This window comes from Phragmites australis, chromosome 6, assembly GCF_958298935.1.
Source record: "Phragmites australis chromosome 6, lpPhrAust1.1, whole genome shotgun sequence".
NCBI classification, from domain to species: Eukaryota; Viridiplantae; Streptophyta; class Magnoliopsida; order Poales; family Poaceae; genus Phragmites; species Phragmites australis.
In genome coordinates this window covers 5,009,132-5,028,440 of record NC_084926.1, presented here as the reverse complement: position 1 = coordinate 5,028,440, position 19,309 = coordinate 5,009,132, and the positions used below count along the sequence as shown (strand labels likewise).

The window sequence follows — 19,309 nt, the reverse complement described above, 5'->3', positions numbered from 1 at the left end:
GGCTTGTACAGTGGTAACATGATTCCGGGCTAGGCGCCAACAGCAGCAAGCAGCAGACCACGGTCCCTTGGCTCAGTGCAGCCTTTCTTGGTTTCTCCTACCCTGAGTAGTGAGTATGCACGTGACGGGTTAGTTAGACCATCTCAACTATATTATATTTATTTTATTTCTTTCTAGATTTCTCTTCTCATTCTTATTTCTTTAATTTCTCTCATCTTCAACATCTTCATTTCGAAGGGATTAAAAAAATAAAAAAAAATCTCGTTCTGAAAAGAGTAATATTGAGAATCTCTTTATGACGGGAATCGTAAAGAGAAACTGTTAAAGTGTTGAAGGGAACGAAAATAACTTCGTAAAGAGATTCTGAGCCATAACAGCAATCAGTTGGATGCTCTTATGCTCCTTCTCCAACAGTATAATTAACTAGTTGTGATTTTTTTTTTCACGTTATCTATAGATAAAAGCTTACATCTTTGATTGTTAGTCTATATCACGATTAAAGTTTTAGTTAGTTCGCACCTCTATGTTCTCTCAACCGATCACAATATACCTTTTATCATGTATTTAATATCTCATTAGTTATAATCTATTTACAGATTAAGAGCTAGATTTCATCTTTTTTTCTTCACTTTACTTCACCTACACAAAAATCTGATGTTGACAAACTTATAGAGATAATTCCCAGTGTGCCACTAAATATTAACGAAATTCTCAATTTATCATAAAAAATCATTGTATCTTACATGCTATCACTTAATTGTTTTCTTTTCCTTATGTGTCATCGCAGTCATAATAGAGTGACAGTTGTGGCACATAGAAGATACAAAACTTAATTTGTCATCTTTTATGTGTCACTATCGTTACCTCTGTTATAATAGCAATGACACTTAGCGGATGAAAAAATAAATTAATGGTTGGAAGGTACATAATTTTTCAGTGATAAATCAAGAATTTTGTTAATATTTAGTGGTAGGCATGTAATTATCTCAAATTTATATCTAGCTGACATATACTATGGGTGACGCTCTTCATTATGTGCAGTCCTTACTGCTCACACACACTTCTGCCACGGCCTGACAGTATGATGTATTGGCTGCTCAGGTAGTTGCTCTCATGATGACTAACTTAAGGTTAAATTACTTTGAGTTTGTGTTAAAACCGTTGTACGCTTGTGCCAAGGAAGCAAAGCCTAAATTACTTTATACACTGTTGAGGGATACCTGAGTAGTAGCAGTTGTGGTGCTTGTGAGGTTAATTTTCCTTTCACTGTATAATAAAAGAATATGCTCCTACAGTCCTACTACTTCGAGTTGAAATATCAAAGTCCCGCAATGTCTCGCACAGTATTTCCCTCCGTTTCTTTTGAGAAAAAGCGCAGTATTTTTCAAGCTGCAAGACGTCTCAGTGTCTGTTTTTTTCAGCTGAAGATTCTGAAAAACAGATTATAGAAACTGTATTGTAAAAAGCTGGATTGTGAAAACTTTTTGGACTGTAGATTTAAAAAAAATTAATGGACAATTTAGTAAAATGGACTTTCACAATCTATCAAAAGCTGAAAAAAACCAACTTCTCATATTCTCACAATTTAATCAGTAAATTTTAAAAAACTATAACCAAAAGCTATCCGTTTGTTTCAGTTTCGAATTATAGAAGCCACGATCCGAAGCTGAAACAAAAGACCCTAAGTAACTTTGTGCGGCCCATTAGCTCATGAGGCCACGAGTAACTTTGGGCTTGGAGCCTGGACTGCTGCCTCTGCTTACACATTAAATGCGGTAAGTTTAGTTACGGGGGCATTGAATACGACCATCACGGCAACCGTGCTGTACACCGTACTATTAAGTTACTCCCGATTCTTTGTTTATACGGAGTAATATCTATGAGGAGAGAGACTGCAAAATTAATTTTAAGAAATACTCCCTCAAAAATTGCATGCGTATTTTTTAGCGTGGTCTTCGAAGTTAGATTTTAAATAAGTTTTTCTTACAAAATATATCATTTATAGCAACAAAACATATATAACGTGAAATCATTTTGAATTTTAAATCTAATTGTATATTTTATATATTAGATATTTTATACATTAGATATTTTTATAATTTGATTAAATATTAGTTAAAGTATACATAGTTTGATTTTTTTTAAATACCTACTATTTCTAAATGGAGGGAGTAAGCTTCCAATACATACACGTGTATTGCTTATTTTTAAAGGTATTTCAAAGTAATTAATTATCTTACAATCATCTAAGATTACTTAAAGAGCTAATTTTTTCATAAGAAATAAGTTCATTCTCTCTTCTTTTTAAATTGCTTGTCATATATTTTTTTTACTTAGTTAAATATCTAATTAATGTCTAAAAAACATTGTAAGTGATTGTAACCCTTTTCGAGTCCTTGTTTAAATTCGAATCAACCACCCTTTCTCTGTCGCAACAAAAATTTGAGGACTAATGTTGTGGTCAAATCCGCACACTGGTCTGGTTACAGAGTTCTCATTAGATGGGAAGACGGTTTTGGAAATATCTACTTATTAAGTAATAGCTAATCCGTATGTTGTAATAGAAATATGAATATTGGGTGTAGGTGTAGTAACATTGGATATAAATTTATAGTATGGAGTTGTAGATATATTATGAGAGCCTCGTTTAATAAATATGTAGAGAGCGATGTCATAATTTTATTTGAGATAGAACTAATTAAATGCATAGCTAAAAATCTACACCTAGCGACATGGCTTGAGTGGCACCATGTTAAGTACATTAATGCATGGAAATGGAATAGCTCATGTCCACCGGAATCAAAAGTTCTCATCGAGTTTGAGGGTAATTACTCGTTACTGTCACTGGGTAATACCCATTCCTCGCTCGTCCCTCCCCTGTCGACTCGTTTCCCATTAGACCGTGGTTTTTCTATCCTACTCTCGTGACGGGCTCTCCCAAAGCCCTAGCAAGCCATCGCCGCCTCCGCTGTCCAGCCGCGCCGCGCCATCGCCTCCCACGCCCGTCGCCGAAGCTACCGTCCTCGAACTCTGGCAGCCAGATCTACTGCCATCCGTGCCCACCGGAGGGAACCACAACCGCCCGAGCACCCCCTCGCCATTCCCATCCCCGTCCTCCCATCGCCGACCCTGTCCCACTGTCGAGGAAGCCCGCCCGCCGTGAAGCTATCGTTGTCGAACTCCAGTAGCCAGATCTGTTGCCATCCGTGCCCACCGGAGGGACCCACCGCCACCCCGAGCACCTCCGCGCCATCTCGGTCCCCGTCCTTCCATCACTAACCCCGTCCCACCATCGAGGAAGTCCGCACACGAGGAGCTCAAGTCGCTGCCGCTGTCTTGAGGTCCGGTCATCGCCGCCGTCCTCCTCGCTAGCCGTAGCGTGTCGGTGACGACCTCCTCACCTACCCATGTTTCCTCAAAGAAATTGTTCGGGTTGTGTTTCATTTTGTGTCCATTTTACGGCAGAGGCACTTATCTTGTCTGAGGAAGTTATAATTGGTTGAGATGGAGAACATTGAGCAAATTACATGGGCCAAAACATGCTTTCGGAGCTGCGGAAGATAATCTGATGACGGTCGTTGATTTCTCAATGGGCTGTGGTTTACAATGTCATCCTTGTGTCAATGCGAATGCCTGCTCAGATTCAAGTTGCATTCTGTTGGTTTTGTTTCAGTTTCGTCTTCCTTGTAGATGCGACACTGATAATAAGCGCTTGTTGGTCGATGCAGCTGCAGTATATTGATTCACAAGAATGTTGTTTGACAAGAGCACCATATTGATCTGATTTGTCAAATCAGTGGCAGCAGCTTTGCAAAATCGACAAGTGGTTTAGCCCCTTGATGTTCAGTTCAGTAGTTTTTGTACACTAAACAATAGTTCTTTGAATGTTTGTTCAGTTCAGTAGTTCTTCGATGAACTTTAATTGTTGTTTTACAAGAATGTTGTTTGGCAAGATCCTAATATTCCTCTCTGAAAATATTGACCACCATTGCAACAATCAAACAGAAAAAAATACGAATAAACACTCACAAATGCTAGTCCAAACACGTTCTTAATAGCTCTAATCTATCATGAATCTACTTCACAGTAAATTTATAAAGTAGAGCTGAGAAACCAAAAGGGAGCTCTCTCAAAGAGGGCAACCTGCGCATCACCCGGTAAACAAACAAACGAAGCCGAGCGCTGGCCCCAGCCTCTAGCCCCCCGCGCACCCAAGTTCAACAATTCCGGCATGTTTAGTTGGTGTCTAACTATACTATAACTGAAGTTAGACAAAATGTATTTGTCAAAAAAAATATGGCTAAGAAAATAAACGTCATATTTATGATAAAGTTTAGTAAAATATGAATCTAACATACATGAGACAGGAAGCTAAAACAATTATAATTTTAAAACAAACATATGCATAAGAATATACGACACAACTAATATATAGTATGACAAAATTAGTCATCAACCAAACAACCCCTTCAGCTTCCAAAGCCGCGCCGCCACCGGCCCACCGCGACGGTCTCCACGCCTCGCGTCCTCCGCCCGCTTTACTGCTCCACCCCCGCTTCTTTTCCCACTCCGAGACAATCTTCCGCCACGCCTCCCAAGGGCGCCAGAAAACCCGTGTCCCTACACGGTGGCTCAGCGACTTTTGCAGGGCATGGCGTGCCCCACCCCACTGCACCCGCTGCGAGCCCCACACTCGCACCGCGCGCGGCGGTTTGAAACCCCTCGCCTCCCCCTCTATTTATCCCCTCACAGCCCACCAGGACTCGCACCCACTTCACTTCACTTCACTCCGCACAGCGCCGTTCCCCTGAGGCTCTCCTTCCCGTCCCGTCCCACTCCGCCCCAACCCAATGGCGCTTCGCCAAGCCGTCCTCGCGGTCCTTCTCGCCGCGCTGCTCCCGCATGCGCTTTCACGCGGGCTGTGGCTTGGTCACGCCCACCGGCACGCGCTCTCACGCGGGTCGGGGCTTGGTCACGCTCACCCACACGGGCCTGCGCACGGGCACGCACCGCTCGGTGGCGGCGCGTGGTCCTCCGCCCACGCCACCTTCTACGGCGGCGGCGACGCGTCCGGCACCATGGGTACGTGCGCCTTAGCTAACCACCGTGCTCGTACTAGATTCCTTGTCTGCTTCGCTCGTGAGTCATGGGACTAAATTTCGTTTGCTGGACGTGGTTTCTTGCAGGAGGGGCTTGTGGGTACGGGAACCTGTACAGCCAGGGGTACGGCACCAACACGGCGGCGCTGAGCACGGCGCTCTTCAACAACGGCCTCAGCTGCGGTGCCTGCTTCGAGGTGCGGTGCGACGCGGCCGGCGGCGGGAGCCACTCGTGCCTGCCCGGCTCGGTCATGGTGACGGCCACCAACTTCTGCCCGCCCAACAATGCACTGCCCTCTGACGACGGCGGTTGGTGCAACCCGCCGCGCGCCCACTTCGACATGTCGCAGCCCGTCTTCCAGCGCATCGCGCTCTACAAGGCCGGTATTGTCCCGGTCTCCTACCGCAGGTCTGTAATAAACCACTGGTTCTTGGAACCACATTTAACCTTCACCGTTCCTGAAGCAACAAAAACAAATTCTAGCGCTCGAGCAGATCTGACACCGTCTCCTTTGTTTGCTTGTACAGGGTTGCGTGCCACAAGAAGGGCGGTATTCGGTTCACCATCAACGGCCACTCCTACTTCAACCTGGTCCTCGTCACCAACGTGGGCGGCGCCGGCGACGTGCACGCGGTGGCCGTGAAGTCTGAGCGCTCGGCAGCGTGGCAGGCCCTGTCGCGTAACTGGGGCCAGAACTGGCAGAACAGCGCGCTCCTGGACGGGCAGAGCCTCTCCTTCCGCGTTACCGCCGGCGACGGCCGGTCCGTTGTCTCCTCCAACGCCGTGCCGCGCGGCTGGTCCTTCGGCCAGACCTTCAGTGGCGCCCAGTTCACCTGAGCATCTCTGTTGCCGACGCAGTAGCAGTACTACTCGATGGTCCTAGTAGTTGTACCCCAACTAGATCTTGCTGGGAGGCGCCATGGTTTTATGAATGGTGCTTCCCGCATTAGTTCTTGGGAATTACCAGTAATTAGGCCTAGTATTAGCATGGGTTTGTGCTGGTGCTAGCCTAGTGTGAGTGTTCTTTCGCGTTTGAGTGTTTTGGCTAGGGAATTATTGGAGGTGGTGGTAAGGCTGGCTTGAAGATTAATGGAGGCCGCCTTGTATCACCCGCCAATGGCCGTTTGGGTTGGGCCTCGCGGTGATGGCCTTTCTCCGGAGTTGGAGATGTTTTGTTTGGTGTGTGTTGGTTGTAATCGACCCTATCAACTTATCTTACTAAAAGTTTTAGGGCTGGTTGGTTGTCTGAATGTTTTCAAGTTATGCAGGCTGAGTTGATGCATGATGATCTGTTTAGTTGGCTGTATGTGCTGAGTTTTGTTGAGAAAAGATTGTGTTTGATTGTCTGCATGAGTATACGTTGCATTACAAGAAACTTACTTTTTTATCACATAACTTAGTTTGGAAATATTTTTATAAATTAGTACATCACAGGATAAGAATATTAGTGAATTTTTTATAATTTTCGAAAAAAATTAATTAAATATTGACTTAGATTTTTTGGATCAAATTAATAAAAATTGGTTGCTAATGAGTTCTAGTTTGCTCACGAAAATGTTTAGAATTTTTGGATCACTCTTATATCACTAAATAAAATCTAAAGTTAAATAAAAAAATTATCATACACAGTGTTTTTGCACCGAGCGAGCACAGAGCCAGGCTCGCTCAATACGTTTCCATCGACGGGTGCAGGCGAGAGAGCAACTAAACACGCGCTAAACATGATGGGGCCGACCATCTAAACATGTCCTTAATGTATGTTGGGACTTAATTTGGCTCTTCTGATATGCTTCTGTATGTACTATGGTCACTGCTATTTTCATGGCTTAATTTGCTCTTCTGATATGATTATGCTCTGTAATCTTACGCTTGTATCCTGGGCTCCTGGCATAGAGATTCCTTGTGCATCAACACAGATTCCTACTTCTACTTGAAGACCCCTTGAAGTTATTGTGCACGGACCGGTAAAATTCGTGCCCGAACCAGCAGGCGCCTAGGTGTTAATTAATTGTTTTTCCACTAAAAGATACCAATTTCAGTTTGTGTTTCAAAATATCACCTCGTCTCACCAAAACTCTCTTTTGCCACTTTTAACCCATTTTTCACCGCCACTGGCATTTTTCTTTTTTTAACCCATTCGACGTGAAATTCAACAGAGAAATGACATTCCTACCCTTGTGTGCCTGTCTCCTCTGCCTTCGGGGTGCCTCCTCGCGGTGGTGCCGATTTTTGTATGTCCCCGGCGGCGGAGGCGGGACGCAGCCGCAGGTGAGTGCGGCTTGCAGGAAAGCGACGGTGTGCGCGTGGGCATCCTTAACGGTGGTGAGGAAGACGCACGCGGTGCTTCCCCGGGCCATGCCATCGGCGTCGGGATCGACGAAGCGCTGGACTTGGGCGGGGCCGGGAGGCGCACCGGGGTCGCCTAAGTAGGAGACGCTAGCGTCCCAGGAGGCGGCGAGCAGGCGCGTAGGTCACTAGTATTGGTGGCGGCCCTTGGGATTGGCCCAGACAAGCTCTCGGCAGCTAGGGTTTGGGTTGGTGGTGGCGGCGGCGTCCGCACCCAGGAACCTCGCCATTGCTGCGAAGAAGGCGGACGCGGGCTTTGAGCTTCGTTTCTATCGCCACCGTGTCGAGCGTTGCCTGGTGGGTGAAGGGCGTCGACGCCCACCGCTGCGCGCCATCTACGGCGTCGGTGTTGGCATACAACCTCAGCTCTCGCCGGCTCATCTCCATGACTCCATCTCGTCGGCGATGGACTCGAGGTGCTGCAGGTATGGTCGCAGCACGCTGGGTCCGGTCGTGGCAGCGCACGCGCAAGACCAGGTGGTCGGCGCCGGCGTTGGTCCACGCGAGGCGCGCGCCGAGGAAAGCGTCGCGCGCTATGTGGCCTGGCCGCAGCTGCCACGAGAACTCGTTGCTCTTGGGCACCGACGACAGCACGCAGGTGGCGTCCGCGTCCACAAACGACAACAGCAACACCACTGAGATCATCTCCAATAGTTTCCCATCAATACTCAAAATCTCTTCACGAAGGGATTTTCGTTCCCTTCAATACTCCAATAGTTTTTCTACATGGTTCTCATTAAAAGAAATTTCTAAGATCATTTGTTTCAGAACGCTCTTCTTTCTTTTATAAATCCTTACGAAGTAAAGTTATCAGAGATAAGAAAAAATAAAGCAAATAGGAATGTGAAGGGGAATAAAAATAGAACGAAATGAAAGAAATATAATTAGTGATGGTCTAATATCAGCGCCATCGAGCAACAGGGCTCCGTTTGATTTCACATCAAATGGGTTAAAAAGAAGAAAAGTGCCAAGTGACGATGAAAAATGGGTTAAAGTGGTGAAAGAGAGTTTTGGTAGGAGCAGCTGATATTTTAAAACACAACCTCGAGCGGTGTCTTTTGGGAATTTGCTATTCGGTGGGATAAAAAAAATTAATCTAGCGCCTACACTACTATAAAATATATTTTATAGATCGATTCATCACCACCGTTGATTTCTTGTAAGCTGGTAATAATAAAGTATCACTACTGGTGTATATCAAAGATCAATACTAAAAGTCTATTCGAAAAGAACCGACACTGATAATTAATCATTATTGTCGGTTCTAATCATGAGGCGACAAATGAAACTTGAATATCACTATCAACTTTAACCACAAACCAGTAATGATAATTTCACGCAAAAAATCTCGTTTCTCTATTGACTGAAGCCAACAATGATAACCAATTTTACTGTCAGTCTCAAATAAATAATAATAATTCAAAATTATCACTGTCAGTTATCCATTACTATCTTCAAAATCTACTATGAAGATGGTTTTAAAGTAGGAAGTGAAGCAATTTCTGTTGTTTAGCCGCACAGCCGCTGAAGTTTGGCTCAAAAGGAGCAGACTAGTCGAAAGATAAAGTGAAAATTGGTTTTGTGCTACTAAAAGATACACATTTTAGGAATTTATCATCGAACTGTAATGTTTCATTTTAATACCACCGAAAGTTCTTTCTATTTAGATTTTTACCACTCCATTCACTTCTCACGTTAACGATAAAAATTTTGACCATTTTACCCCTGCAGCCAACATGAGCGATTATTCTGAGTATTATCCAAACAATTAAGGGCAAATATGACTTTTCACCTCGGTCAAATTGAGAAAAAAATGACAAAAATGAAAAAGGCTAATAGAAGTGAATGGAGTGATAAAAATCTAAAATGAGAGAACTTTCGGTAATATTAAAGTGTACCATTGCAGTTCAATAGTAAACTTCTAAATCTGCATCTTTTTATAGCAAGAAACCAATTTTCCCTAAAATAAAGCTAGGAGCCTCGGGGGCAATTGTCAGGAATCAGGGTCTGTCGGATTGCGCTTCTCTAGAACAGTCATTTCCATCTCTGACCGTCAGTTTTGACGGGAGACCATGCTCTACCCATTGGATTCTTCTGTCAGTTCTGTGGTGTCCGAGAACCACCAGTGTTAGACCCAAACATTCGTAAAAAGAAAAGGCAATGTGGAGGAGTACCACTGTCGCTGCCGCGACAAGAATATTATGGAGATGATTGGTTTGCCATGCGCTGCTACACTCCCACACTGGGCTTCCAGTCCTGTCGTTTAAATTTTGACCTCTGTTTTCTGTTCTATACTGAAACAAGATTCTGTTTACTCTTTGATTCTCCACCCAGACGGTTGAAATCAGAAGCAAGAACTCACCCAGCTTGATTGGACAAAACATATCGTAGCTGTTGATGTTAATATTTAACATCTATAAAATTTAATTGTTACTACTGATTCAATTACTGTTTGGTTTTGAATAGGAAGACAAGAGTGCTTTGGCCAGCAAAGGTTGTATGAGATAGAGGGTACAACAATGAAGTTTAGAGCTTGTCGGAGGTATCCAGTGGTTTCCGACCTGGGTCTCCGACGGGTATTCTCCGTCCATGTGGTTTTCGATCAAGTGATCTTCATCTAGATGACCTCTAACTAAATATCCGTACAAGTGGTCTCTATCTAAGGTGGTCTATCGCTAAAGTTAGTCCTAATAAGTTGATCTTCAACCACATTATCTCCGACCAGGTGATCTTCGACCACGTTGATCTCTGATTTCGATTAGGTGCTTTTTGACCAGGTTCTTTGACTATGTCTCTAAGACCCCAATCCAGGATCTCCTGTGCCACATGTATCAGTCCCTATATCAAATAACTGATACGCATAGTATAACAGTTATATTATCATAATCAAATTTTGTACATAAGTATTAGGGTTCAGAGAACAAAAATTACAAATCATACTATATACTACAAACCTGATCGAACGACCAACAAAAAGCATAGCGAAAAGCAAAGAACTAAAGCCACAAGTAGCTAGGGTGCGAACGCAACTTCTAATACTACCTTTCATCCTCGCCTTCCCCTCCTCTGCTGTCGGTGACATAGAAACCGGGGGTCCCCGAATCCCGAGGCTAGAACAGCAGAGTGCCACGTGGCGCCCTCCCTCGGAGGTTATCTCCCTGAGGTCCGAGAAGACCAAGTCCCGGGAGAAGGGTGCTCAAGGCCACGAACGGTGGTCCCCGAGTGCCCGGGTTTCCCGATGACCCGAGAAGAGCAAGTACCAGGAAGAGAGTGCTCGAGGCTGCGAACAGTGGCCCCCGAGCACCTAAGTTCCCCGGTGATAAGAAAAATCAAGTTCCGGGAGAGAGTGCTCGGGGCCATGAATAGTGGCCCCCAAGCACTCGGTTCCCTGAGGACCCGATCAGTCAGTTTCGGGAGAGAGTGCTCGGGGCTATGAATAGTGCTCGGTTACTCAAGTGCGTGAAAAGTCCTTCGCCGGTGGTCCCCACAGAGGTCCAGCGGTGAGGTGTCAGCTGGTGAGAGGCCCGATGCTGCATTTAAGAGGGCGCGTGGCCTGTCACTTCCAACTGCTCCACCACGCCTGCTGTCAGTCCTTGCCACGGCCTGGCAGGGAGGTGTGGGGACTTTAATGCGACTGGTCCCATCGCACGTCATCCTGCGCGGCTTGGAGATATCGTCGCTGGGCTCGAGACATATCGCCTGCCGCCCTGCTGTGTCACGCTTGCTCTGATCGGGCGGGGCACGCGGGGTTGCTCGGTGGCTGCCTGGTGGGCCCCCCTGCTGCACCCGCTAAAAGGTGACATGATGGGCGATAGGACCGGTCGAGGACGCATTTTCAATCCCCGTAATATTAAACTGCAGTCCCACGATGGTTGCTTTTCATTTATGACTTATGGGGACTCGTGCCCTCCTTTCTGGGCACGCCAAGCCTCCCCGACGAGATAAAAGGGGGAGTACACCCCGAAGAAGAACAGGTCAGGGCCACAAGGTGAGGACACACGAGTCTCAGGATCACGACATACGAAGCACGAAGCCGAGCAGAAGTTGAGAGAGATCGACGCTTGAAGACCGAAGCTCTAGATTTAGACAAAAAAAACCTTGTAATACAAGAGATCCAGAGAAAGTCATTCCCAGATTATTTTATAGCATACACACATGAGTATGGTATTACGCTCTATGCGGCCCGAACCTGTCTAAAACCCCTCGAGCATTTACTCCCACTAGCATCGATCATCCGCCCTGCCTACATCTCTCATACTCTCATTAATTTCACGTATGAGGTATATTCAGAATCATCCCCAGCCGAATCTCAAAGAGGATCCCCGCTTGAGGAGTTTATCCTCCTACATTATGCCACGATTAGAATTTCCTAATCCATTGTCGGAGCTTCGGATTCACATCGGAGCTGACCATAAAAGACAAACCATTGGCCAATCTAGATTTTAACGGATCAAAGTATTGGTGATGATGAAGATCTAACGATGCGATACTATAACTAGAATTTCTTAGATCCATTGTCAGAGCTTCCGATTCACATCGGAGCTGAAGGTCAAAAATAAGTTGTCGGCTATGTAAACTTTGACGGATGCTTACCAAGTATGAGTGATGTTAAAGATCTAACGATGTGATGACAGACTAAAATTTCCTAGATTCGGAGCTTCAGATTCACATTGGAGCTTGCGATTGTCCTAATCGGATAGAACTTCCGATACAGGATTGCGCTGCTGCCACGAAGACAGTTTGCGAGGAGCAGCTTTTGGCATGTGCAGCAGCAGCGCAGGCGACTTCACTCAAAGGCGCTACGAAGACGACCGACAGGCGACAGCATCGCCTCGCATGGGAAAAGTTTTTGCGATCCTTTGGCATGCGTAGGAGACCGTGGCCATTGATCGTTTCCTCTGCTAGGGCAGACATGGCGCGAAAGGCTACACGTCCCGGCATGGTGGTGGCATACAACGTGCGAGTGTCAGTGGCCCGTACAGTGCAGCAACTGCAGCTGCACGCAGCAGATACGCGTGACCGGATGCACATGAAACTTCGCACTGTGCTTTTGAATCTCTGTGGGGGATACTCTGCAGTGTGTCCTGTGCCCGTGGACTGGTGGCCTAGGGGATGGACGGTTGGGAGAGCTCCCTCTTTTTCACCTTTTACTTTACCTTTATGTTTCGTTTCTGAATTCCTCCTGGCGGGTAAAATTGTGTTTCTCGTTCGAGGCATATGGTAGTAGTATTGAAATGGAAATGGAACAAAACACAGGGTTTGGCCGAGTCAGTTTTAATTACCCTGAACGTCAAAGCTCTGCAGCTATGCTTGTAGTACTGGATTACGTTTTTTAAGCAGGAAATGTCTCACCGTTTGACAGTTGACACTAAAATATCCTGCAAACATGCAACTAATCTTAGCCTTGATCAATTCACGTTCAGACATTCTGTTGATCACATCTTTATGTGTCCGTTCATACGATACTCCAACTTCGTATGGACATGGGAGGAATATGTAAAAAAAGTGCACAGCGTCTTTTGAAAATTACTGCAATCCAGATGCTTACTGAAAGGCGGCACATAAAATACGGGCAAGGGAGTACTGTTGGCAAAGATTTCGATTTATGAGGGAATCCTGAGACCGGGTGAGTTAGGACACGTTTGGATTCTCCTTAGCCCTACCATTCGTTGGCGCGCTAAATACTCAGCAGATGTTTTAAGAGCCCGTAGTTCGCCAGAGTGCAGGTGAGAAAATGAAACAGTGGACTGGACGAGACAAAACTTGATGTCACTCTAGATCATCCTAACTGATTCTATCTACATTATTTTATAAAGAGATTTTTATTTTTAACGTTCTAACGATTTTTTTTTACAGTTTTCGTTACAAAAGTATTCTTATAACAGGATTCTTCTTTTCTATCATAAATCTCTTCGAAGATAAACTATTAAAAATAAAAAAATAAAAAAAATAAGAATAGAAATTAGAATAAAAAGAAAACGAAATAAAGTAAATATAGTTAGAGATTGTGTTAGCAGAACCGAAATGATTTCCGGACGGAAGCGTACGCTTTCCTCGCGTGTTTCAGGGGAGAAAGCGCCGTGGCACAGGAGCCGAGAGGGAGGAGGAGTGGAGGACTCGTCCCTGTCGTCCGCCGCGGTCTCGAACGGTGCGGCGACGCTTCGTCCCGTCCCGTCTGACCTGACGGATGCGTGTTGACGCTGTTGTCTCTCGCTGCCTTGCCCCTCATTGGTTCCTGCGAAACGAAACATCACTCGCCGCACGGTTTTCTCCGGCGAAGTGCGTGTTTCCTCGGGCTCGCCGACGACGCAAGGGCGCAAGGCCAGAAGCTTCGCTCGGCTCCGCCGTCTTTTCCGATGCATCGCAAAGGCCCATCTGAAAACATTGGGGGCGTGCAAGTTTTCTGGGCTTACACTAGTGTTTTGGTCCATCGAAACGTTCTGCGGCTTTTGCAATTTTTTTTTGGCTCACCCAAATGTTCTCCGGCCCGGCATGGCAGGAACAGAGCCCCTGGCGTCTGGTGAACAGTACAGTGCGCATGAAATGGAAGACCTTTCCCAGTCAAGCCCGTCAGTTCGCTAAGGTCGCATCATGTTCAGGAATCAGGAGTTGAATCTCTGAACGTCTATGAGCAGTAGGCGTAGCAATTGAAATGATATTTGTACTTTAGATATGTCAACAAGATGTGATCATGTGAACACAAATCTTCGCAGAATACATCAGTTGTGTTTTGGATATATCAACAGGCTTTGGGTGCATTTTTATTTTGAGAAAAGGCACGGCCACTGCAGCTCAATTAAGTAAGATAACAAGAAAAAAAATTGTACAAGAGGAGCGCCTAAGCGACAAAAACACCAAGCGGTTTTATGCTTAATATATGATATATTATTCTCTTGATCTCTATATAATTCATCTCGATCACTTATATACTAATCCAACTTGAAGTATGTAACATCACTACTTCATTGCACCAATGTTGTTCTTTTTCCAGTCAGAATCCTCAAGAGCCTCCAATGAACCTTCTTCATATGCAACCAACCCCTTTTTGGACTGCACCTTGCAATTGGACAGCCTTGATCTAACTACTGACACTGACACCGAGGAATTCAAAGCCAACTGCAAAATACATGATGGATTGAGGTAGAACAAAGATGTAAAAGTAATCATCTCTGTATAAGTAGTCATAGCACGCAGACACCAGAAGGAACACGCCAATAAATATCTCAAGGTAGTGGAACCTGACAAGAACCATGAAATAGCAAAATTAGCGCCAAAGCTATGTTAAAAACAAAGTGTATCCGATGTTACATATTCTTTTCTAAGAATTACCTGTCTTTGAAACGATAGTTCGTTGTAACACGGACAATAGATTTGAGCTTCTGTAAATTTCCCAGCTTTTGTGTGACAATCCATTCGTTAGCTCTTCCCGCTTCGAAAAATCCGATCAATATGGCTTTAAACCGATGCAATGCCATTACATTCTCAAATAAAACCCATAGTATAATCAGATAGATAGACCTGCAGCAGATAAGGAATTCAGAATGTGCAACAAATAAGATTTTGTTGTTAAAAAGGAAGGTAAAGCCAACGCAGATCTAATGAACCTTGGAGTCCCAACAGAATTAAGGAGAGTGATGGCTGTGGGGATGTAGATCAGTTCCCACACTGGCATCTGCACTTCAGGGAACAGAATGTTAAGAGGAATCAGCACGCTGAAAAAGAAGAATGTGAAGAACGTCGATACAATCCGCCGGGCAATGAAGAAGTCGTAGACCATGTAGAACTTCTTCCAGATCGACACTTTCTGCACGGGAAAATAAATGAAAGTATGTTGAGAAAGAATAGTTAATCAAGAAATTAAGGACAAGCACATGCGATATTCATCTGACAAGAATTCCCATGTTACCGCACCATGTAATCATGTTTCAGGGTGCAACCGTGCAGACTGGTCACAAGACTAACCTTGGCAGCTAGAATTTCCCAGAACATCTTCTTGAACAGGAGCCCAGGCCCGCATGACCAGCGATGCTGCTGGGAGCGGTACGCCTTCAAAGTGCTCGGCAGCTCACTCTTAACCTATAAGAAAAATGCAACCAACCTTGAATCAGTTTGGTGAAGGCATTGTGCCTGACATGTTAACGTGTTATACCATGCAAATCATCGAATAAAGCACCTTTATGCTACCAACGTAAACAAATTCCCAGCCCAGGAGCCCTGCTCTCAATGCCAGGTCCATGTCCTCGGCAGTAGTTCGATCCTCCCAACCACCAGACTCGACGATTGCTTGTGTTCTCCATACTCCTGCAGTTCCTGCATACACGAATAGAACTCCTCCATCATTCTCATTTCTCCACAACATATTGAAAAAGAAAAAGAAAAAGAAAAATTGGGATGGATGGCACAGCGGAGAAGAGGGAGTAGTAGTGGGTACCGTTGTAGCCGAAGAAGTTGCAGAGCGAGGAGCCTGCCTCCTGCTCCACCTTGAAATGGTAGTCCGTGGACATCTCTTGCATTCTCGTCAGCAAGCAGTCGTTAGCATTCACTACAAGGCAGCTTAAACAAAACCCTTTTCAGCATGCGGACCATGTCACCAACAAACACACAGCAGCATATACTCATACTGCATAAAGATAGGCCATTGTGATAGTGCAGGTTGTACTTCTTCTATGTTCTCTCAGTACAGATAGCCCTGAACTTTACAGTCGCGAGCGACTTGCGCTGGACTTGTTCAGTCCTTCAGGCTAGCTAGCGGCAAGGAAACAGGGATTGACCGTAGCAGCCCTCAGCCGTGCCTGCTGCCGCGGGGCGACCGCGCCGACCCACCACTTCCTAATCTCATGCTCGCACTGGCCCCGCCTCGGCTCGGTGGGCTGCTCTTTGTACAGAGATTTCAAGTCCAGGCCTAGTCGAGGCTGCGGGGCTGTTACGGTCAAGCAGACCCCAAAAAAGGGCAGAGCTGCGGTAATCGTCGCGGGGTTTGAACTTTGAAGGACTCACCGAACTTCCAGCGAGTCTGCACCAGCGCGAGCCTGGGGTTGTGGACGAGGAACGGGACGGTCCTCACGAGGAAGTCCGGCGCCGGCTGGAAGTCGGCGTCGAACATGGCGACGAACTCGCAGCTCCGTACGTAGGCGTGCCGCATCCCTTCCTTGAGGTTGCCGGCCTTGTACCCGGCCCTGTCCTTGCGCGTCTCGTACTTGATGTTGATCCCCTCCTCTGTCCACCTCTCGCACTCGCCCTTCACCAACTCCTGGCGACCGACATCACAAGGCAGGCAAGGCAAGATCGGCATCAAGCTCTGTTAGTTGCCTGCTCGATGATCGTTTCGTTCGTGCGAATTAAACGCATCAAGGGAACAGCCAAACACGCCGTGGTTTATAAATGGAAAGTGCAGCGTGGCATTGCACTAGGACCATTCTGGAGGAGACCGAGTTGTTGTAATGTATGTTCCCTTGGCGGTTGGCAGTGCGCTCAAACTGAGCAAGTAAAAACGAAGTCCGATCTCACCTTGACGATGGAGTCGGTGGAGTCGTCCAAGACCTGCACTATTAATCGATCTGCCGGCCATGTGAGCCTGCAAGCTGCCCCTATTGATAGCTGGTACACCTGCGCGTTGCAAAGTTTTTGTCAGGGCGATGGGGCGATCCTGTCTTGCTTGTGAATGGCTGCGACTACGACTGTAATTTGCAGACGAGAATAGCCTGTTCTAATGCTAACCAACCAATTCCATCGACAGCTTATCTGATTATTCACCTGTCCAGGTAACGGAACTATGACTAATGCGGTAGTATTGCTAAATTCACGGAATGCAAGTTTCTGAAAAAGAAACAGGTTCTGCACGTCATAAATTAGGATCAGTGATTCAGCATTTAGCCTCTTTTAGTTTCGAAAATTGATTCAGCATTTTGCTCACTCTGAGTTGTCAGAGTTCACCAAGAACACACTTGATCCCGCAAATGCCAGAGTCCAGAACACAAATTAGGATCAATGCTGTTTAACATTTTTGTCAGAGAGGTGGGCTGGTCCATCTTGCTCGTGAATGGCTGGCAAGTAATAGCACTCTTTTCAGGAATTCTTTGTTCCGATTCACCTATCCTGGTAATAGAACTATGACTAGTATGGTAGTATCACTAAATTCATGAAATGCAAGTTTCTGAAAAAGCGGTAGATGCTACACGTCACAAATTAGGATCAGCATTTAATCCCTTTTAGTTTGGAAAATGATTCAACATTTTTCTGACTCTGAACTCTTGGTAAAATCCTGCAAATGCCACAGCTCAGAGTAAAGCCATACCTCCCTCTCGTTGTACATGGGGATCTGGACGAGCACCATGGGGAAGGCCTTGGAGCCTGCCTCCTCGTCCTGTGCAATGGGGTCGCACTTGTACATCCTCCCCGGCCGCCGGCGGAGCACCTTCATCACGGAGCTCACCGTCCCCAGGAACACCTTCTCCGCGAGCACGATCACCGAAATGACCATGCACAGCACCACCGCTGCTCTAAGCAGCGGCACGAGGAGCTCGGACCTGAGCTGCCGCCATGCCAGGACGGCGGCGATCGTCGGGGAGAAGGAGAGTTGACCGTACGCACGGAAGAAGACGTCGCCGACGGCGCGGGACGCGTCCCCACCTGCATCGTGATTCGACCTTAGTTTCTCTTGAGCAGAAGGAACGAGGAAATGGAATGTGCACAACCTGAATGTACCTTGCATGGCTGCTGCCTTGAGTGGTGTTGCACGTAGGGCGCGGCTTACTTGATGAGGCAGTGGTATTTAAGGAGTAGCAGCTGAGCCATTTTTTTTTTCAAATAGAAGGGGAAAGAGGGCCCTTCCAGTGCCATCCAACCCGGGTCGCCAGCGTGGGTGGGGACTTAGACTATTCTAACCATATTCCTTTCATTTCGTTTCCTTCCCGATTCACTTCCCCGTTTCTATTCCCTTTATTTCCTCTCTTCTCCAACAGCTTTCTTTCGAGGGGAATTACGAAAGGAACGGAGAGAGAATCCCGTCCTGAAGGGAATGACCCCGAGAATCCCGTCGTGAAAGGAACCGTGAAGAGAAACCGTTGAGAGCGCTGAAGGAAACGGGAATCCCTTTACGACGGAAATCTAAGCCGCGAAGAGAACCTCTTAGATTTGATCTTAGGAACCAACTGTTTAACCCCTCAGCAGTTGAGCCATTGACAGTCATAAGAGAAATACGCAGAGACACAACTCACAAGCTCCACTTTTTTCTCATTACAAGGTGACACGTATATACACTGCTACACACCACACTCACACACAATTGGGTACATCTCTATCATGCGTTTGTAGATAGGCGTTGACTTGGTTGTGGTTCAGATCTAGGATAGTCTCTGATTCTGGTTCTGAAGAGCACATCCTATGTTTTATATTAAACGCACTAGGAACATATGCAACTTTACAGCATATAATTGCTTCTCGTATTTATCAAAAAAATAATTGTTTCTCGTGGAGATAACAACGCACGTATATGTGAGCTTATCCATATCTATTTCAGTCACACATTTACATTGAGATACGTATTAGAGAATTAAGTGAAAAAATATAAAGTATATAAGAGAATTAAAAGATATATGGGAGCGATGAATGGATGAAATAAAAGGTATATGCATCACGTTACCGAGTTACATTTGTCGTCCATATCTGTTTGATCGCAAGCCCACGTAGGACTCTTTACCCAAAAAACGCTATGTAGGACTCTATTGGATGGATCCCTAACTCTTTTTTTTAAAACGCTACTGCTTTTCCTTCACAGAAAATGAAACCTGTTTTTTTTTCTACACACGTTGCCATGTGAGCCCTGCAGCATAGATCTATGTTTTGGACGCTCTAGTCAATTTAA

General features: G+C 45.7%; 2 protein-coding genes across 2 annotated transcripts; one reads left to right on the top strand and one right to left on the bottom strand.

Moving 5' to 3' along the window:
• Positions 1-4,685: 4,685 nt before the first annotated feature.
• Positions 4,686-6,339, top strand: LOC133921250 (expansin-A5). Its single transcript, XM_062366054.1, has 3 exons — positions 4,686-5,082; positions 5,187-5,508; positions 5,628-6,339. Exons 1-3 carry the CDS (start codon positions 4,851-4,853, stop codon positions 5,935-5,937), a joined length of 864 nt encoding a protein of 287 aa, XP_062222038.1. The 5' UTR covers positions 4,686-4,850; the 3' UTR covers positions 5,938-6,339.
• A 7,859-nt stretch (positions 6,340-14,198) lies between these two features.
• Positions 14,199-18,235, bottom strand: LOC133920372 (probable glucomannan 4-beta-mannosyltransferase 6). Its single transcript, XM_062364991.1, has 10 exons — positions 18,151-18,235; positions 17,741-18,075; positions 16,954-17,052; positions 16,444-16,696; positions 15,878-15,988; positions 15,620-15,756; positions 15,409-15,522; positions 15,051-15,250; positions 14,776-14,964; positions 14,199-14,684 (listed from the first exon to the last, which is right to left on the bottom strand). Exons 1-10 carry the CDS (start codon positions 18,155-18,157, stop codon positions 14,525-14,527), a joined length of 1,605 nt encoding a protein of 534 aa, XP_062220975.1. The 5' UTR covers positions 18,158-18,235; the 3' UTR covers positions 14,199-14,524.
• Between the last annotated feature and the right edge of the window lie 1,074 nt (positions 18,236-19,309).